Source organism: Seriola lalandi, unplaced genomic scaffold, assembly GCF_002814215.2.
Source record: "Seriola lalandi dorsalis isolate HSWRI2012SDOR001 ecotype SW California unplaced genomic scaffold, Sedor1 jcf7180002054764, whole genome shotgun sequence".
Lineage (NCBI taxonomy): Eukaryota > Metazoa > Chordata > Actinopteri > Carangiformes > Carangidae > Seriola > Seriola lalandi.
This window is the reverse complement of record NW_019525317.1, coordinates 38,744-43,152: the sequence shown is the minus strand read 5'-3', so window position 1 is coordinate 43,152 and position 4,409 is coordinate 38,744. Positions and strand designations below refer to the sequence as shown.

Sequence of the window (4,409 nt, the reverse complement as noted above, 5' to 3'; positions counted from 1 at the left end):
TCCCTTTTTAAACATACTTTTTAAAATCTTATCTCCACTGATATCTAGCCGTGTAGATAATTTATGCTTTTGTGGAGATTTTGAGGTAGGCTACTATTTCAGTCACCACCATGATACAATGGAGGTGAGTGGAACTTTATGTGAACATGAAAAACTCAGAGTCGTGTCTGGCCAGTGACAATGAGCTGCACTCTGAATAATCCACAAACCTCACTGTGAGCAGTTTTCATCTGAACTGCTTTCAAAGAAATAGCACCTATGGACATTTTCATGGTAGAGAAAGCAAAGGCGTTACAAACAAACAAACAAACAAACAAACAAACAATGGCTCTGTTCTATTCAAGTGTCCCAGTGAGCAGGAACAGTGTGGAATTCAGCCATTGTTCATTTTATTATTTACACACACCTGTGATTTTCCTATTGTGACATGTCACATTGTCTTTTGACACAGCTTTGAGCACCATAAATGTATTTCATCCACCTCCACTGTATTAACTGGACAGCAGAGGCTTCAGAGGAGGACATCTGAAAACTTCAACACATAAAACTGAAACTGACTCTGAAACCACCAGAGAAAAGTCAGAAAATAAGTTAACTTTTAATTAAAGCTGCCATTCTGGTCTAAACTCCTAAACCACTGACATATTATACCTTATGGAGCTAATGTTAGCTAGCAAACAGACATGAAATAACACGTTTCTGGTCACCTGATAAATCTAAGTCCAATAGGCCTTTTATTAATTGAAGACATTTTGACATTTGACAGCAGGAAAAACAAAGGTGATGGATGGATTCAGTTAGCTGCTTCAGTTTCATGGACTTGGTTTTCACTGTTACAGCTTAGAATAAGGAAAGAGCCACAGTGTTATTTCTAACACCTGTGCTTTTCTGACTCTGACAAGTCAAAATATCTGCTGTAAAAATGTTTATATTCACTCTCATTTTAGCTCTGTTACAGAGATAAACAGCTAAAGAAAATCAGCTAGTACCTATCAGGTGTGTCTTCACTAGCTACTCATTAACTTTCTCTGACATTTGTTGCTGGGCCGGTTTTGTGTTTATCTTCGTTTATTTACTGAAAACAGCAGCCTGTTGCTGCTGGAAATGCAGTGAGGCTGAATTATTTAGTATCTGCAGCTGCAGCCTTTAAAACAATGAGCTGAAAGAGGCTGAAAAGATGCACTTAGCAGCAGAATCTAGTTAGAATTTGAGAGTGACCCATTTCAGTGATTACATGATATTTGCTTTGAAATTTATATCAAGATGTTGATGAATGCAGCTCAGATAATCTTCCCAAATGTTAACAGGCTACAAGAAGTTTAGTTTGAATTAATATCTTTTTTTTTTTTCAGTTATAGGATTTTTAACACTCATCTCTACCTAATCATCCAATGGTAAAAAAAATCTATTATATTTCCATATCTATATTTGTATAATAATATTAGTAAATTACCTGAAAAATTGGGGTCTCCTTGTGAGACCAAGATAAACTGTTATATGTCAGGGCCTATGTCCTGTTCTTCAGCATTGCATGGCCACTATAACACAAATATGAAAAGATAATGGAGTAGAACAACTATATATGAACAATATCATTCATAAAGCTGAATAAAATGTAAAATATGTTTTATTATTATTAATGTTTAGGTTAATTATACAGAAATAGAGGAAGACATGAAAATCTATGCAATGGCAAGAAGGTGGTCTAAGAAGTAAAGTCATGCCTTTATAATATGAAATAAATAAACCTGTTAATACAATAAATACATGAAAGATTAATAAGAGCCTTCTATAATGCAGGCTACAAGAAGTCAACTTCTGAAGGGAAGTACTGAGAAAAGGTCTGTATAGAATCATTATAGCACACCTACAATAATAGTCACTGGAACAAAACTGCCCCACGTTTGTCTTCTGAGCAGCATATCTATAAGATACATAACAGAGGATGGTCTAACAAAATGGAGAACCAAGATCATTAATCCATCAGTTCACCAGGGCCTCCACATCTCCAGCATCCCCAGGTGGGAGCTGTGGAGCGCAGCTCTCTCTCTCTCCTGACGTCCAGCTACGTGGCAGGTGGGCCCCTCTCTCTGCAGCTGCCTCCCAGGCAGGGCTTCTCCTCTGAGGGGTGTGCCGGGGACACCTTGGCTGGCTGGAGGAGGGACACTGTGTCTGGGTGTGGGCTGGCTGAGGGGGCGCTCATCGGTGGACCTGGGCAGGGACTTGAGGAGGTGGTTGAGGAGGCGTGAGCCCAGAGTTTTGTCCATCCACTCACAAGTGAGGAGCATGTTGTGGACTTCGTGCATGCACTGGATGTATCCCGTGCTGTATTTCTGCTGGGCCTCCAGGCCTGATGTTGGGTCTGCAGGGGGAGAGGGAAGAGGAGAGAGGTTATAGCAACACCTGGTGGTGGAGGCAAAACCTGCATCCAGTAAACCAGCTTGAACTAGGCGACTGCAGTTCTCCTCCAGGGAGCAGCTCAGACACACAAACTCTTTCACAGCTGACCCACACAATTTCACCTAACTATTAAAAACAATTACACATTACAGCCCTCCTCTAAGCACTTCACAGCTGAGTACATTCACACTTGAAAGACATAACCTGTAGCATGTAGAGTATGTGCTGTTGCTGCCCCCTTCTGACTAATGTCAACTAGGTCAGGAGATTTCATTGCAAACTTCACTGCACAGCTTCACCCTAAGAAGTCACAATAAGTGATTTATATATCAACCAGCTTCACAGGCATCAATAAAAACTACAATATAATGCAATCTTGCATCAGATCCTGCATATGCGATACACACAGGCAGGTGCACAGAGACATGTTCCTCACCGGTGAGTTTATTGCCCTGGATGTTCTGCAGATGTTTCACTGTCATCTCTAGGATATCAGCTTTCTCCAGTTTGGATTGCTGTTGAGAGACGAGCAGCATTAAAAGTTAACTTGATTCAGCATCCAATGTTTCCTTGTAGAGGAGATGAGACGCGTGAGGAAATACTCACATCAAGTCTGAACGCCCCGATCACAGTTTCTTTCAGCTGGTCCAAACAATTGTTTATTCTCTCCCGTCGTTTCCTCTCAATGAGCGGCTTCCTCAGCTGTGGAGGTAAAGGAATAGACTCGGTTAAAGGCAGCCGACATGGAGAGGCACCACGCTGGAGCGCAGAGGTGTGTGTGGCCCACTGTACAGCTATATCCTTAAAGGAAGTTGAGTATAGTATTTCCAGGTGTAAACTACCTTTCTCTCCTCCTTGGCACTGGGATGTTTCCCCACGTTGTGCGCCATAGATGAAGCAGTCATGTTTTTTCCTCGGGTGTCTCGTGCGCTTCTGTCCCCCTTCTCCTCTGAATCTCAACGCGTCTCTAGGGCCCTCGGCGCGGCACGGCCCTCGTATTTATAAGGCCCCATTAGCATGTGAATGCTCCAACTCTTTGGCTGCGGGATTTTCCCACACACGGGGTCCCATCAGTCAAGACTGACAGGTCACTGGCTCCATTCAATAACCGAGAGACCCGGCCTAGAAAAAAAAAAAAGAAAAAAAGAAAAAATACTCAAAAGCGACAGATGTCCAGCCTGAAACCATGCACCACCCCCTCTCCACCCTCCATCCAACACAAAAACTGCAGTTTCCTCTTCTCCCAGGGATGAACAAGAGTGTGCAGTTACCGTGCTTTACTCCGGGGAGCCCCTCGGCCATTCTTTTCAAGAGCAACATTACACTACCTGCAAAAAAGCCAGACCTGTTCCCTCAAAGACAAATCAACGGAGGATATATCCGCCCATATAAATCAGGTTTGCCGGTATTATTTTAATTGTGATTCGCGGCTCATATTAATCCTGCTAATTCTAAAGATTAGTCAGACTAATTAGTCTGATGTTGAATATTAATGACATAACACATGTCTCTTCTTTTTTTAGAAACAAAGCTATAAGACTTGCTTCAATGGAAGAAAAAAAAAAAATCTTGCCCTGTATTTATCCTGCTTTGATCACACTCAGTGTTTTCAAATCTGCTATTAATTGTTGGTGAGCAGATGTCAGATTGACCAGATGTCCCCCCACCTTTGGGTCCCTTAAAGTTTGGGGGGGGGGGGGGGGGGGGGGTTAGAGCCACGCGACTGCCAGGCGAATGCCGGGTCGTGGGAACCGGCGTCAAACAAAGGCCGCTATTCATCCAAACCTAATCAGCATGAAGAGAGTAATAACCTCCAGAGGGGGCGGACAGTCGGGCCGAGGAGGAGGAGGAGGACGCTGAGGCTTTGGCAGGTGCCCAGCGGATGACCAGTGCCTTGGGTGTAATGGATAGAAGACCTAACCAACCACACGGCCAAGATAACAGCTAAATCAATTAGCCTACATCATAATTTCATTAAAGAATTATAATTAGGCCTATTTGAATAGCTC

General features: G+C 42.8%; 1 protein-coding gene across 1 annotated transcript; it reads right to left on the bottom strand.

Moving 5' to 3' along the window:
* Positions 1–753: 753 nt before the first annotated feature.
* On the bottom strand, positions 754–3,324 carry her8.2 (hairy-related 8.2). The gene is made up of 4 exons (XM_023425029.2): positions 3,243–3,324; positions 3,007–3,102; positions 2,837–2,915; positions 754–2,362 (listed from the first exon to the last, which is right to left on the bottom strand). The coding sequence occupies exons 1-4, from the start codon at positions 3,303–3,305 to the stop codon at positions 1,989–1,991; spliced, it is 612 nt and encodes a 203-aa protein (XP_023280797.1). The 5' UTR covers positions 3,306–3,324; the 3' UTR covers positions 754–1,988.
* Positions 3,325–4,409: the final 1,085 nt, after the last annotated feature.

Excerpts from the sequence above, each read along its gene's own strand:
- her8.2 (XM_023425029.2), bottom strand. The coding sequence starts at position 3,305 with ATGACTGCTTCATCTATGGCGCACAACGTGGGGAAACATCCCAGTGCC. Across the intron at positions 3,103-3,242 it reads GTGCCAAGGAGGAGAGAAAG|CTGAGGAAGCCGCTCATTGA; the intron begins GTAGTTTACACC and ends TTACCTCCACAG. Across the intron at positions 2,916-3,006 it reads TCGGGGCGTTCAGACTTGAT|CAATCCAAACTGGAGAAAGC; the intron begins GTGAGTATTTCC and ends GTCTCTCAACAG.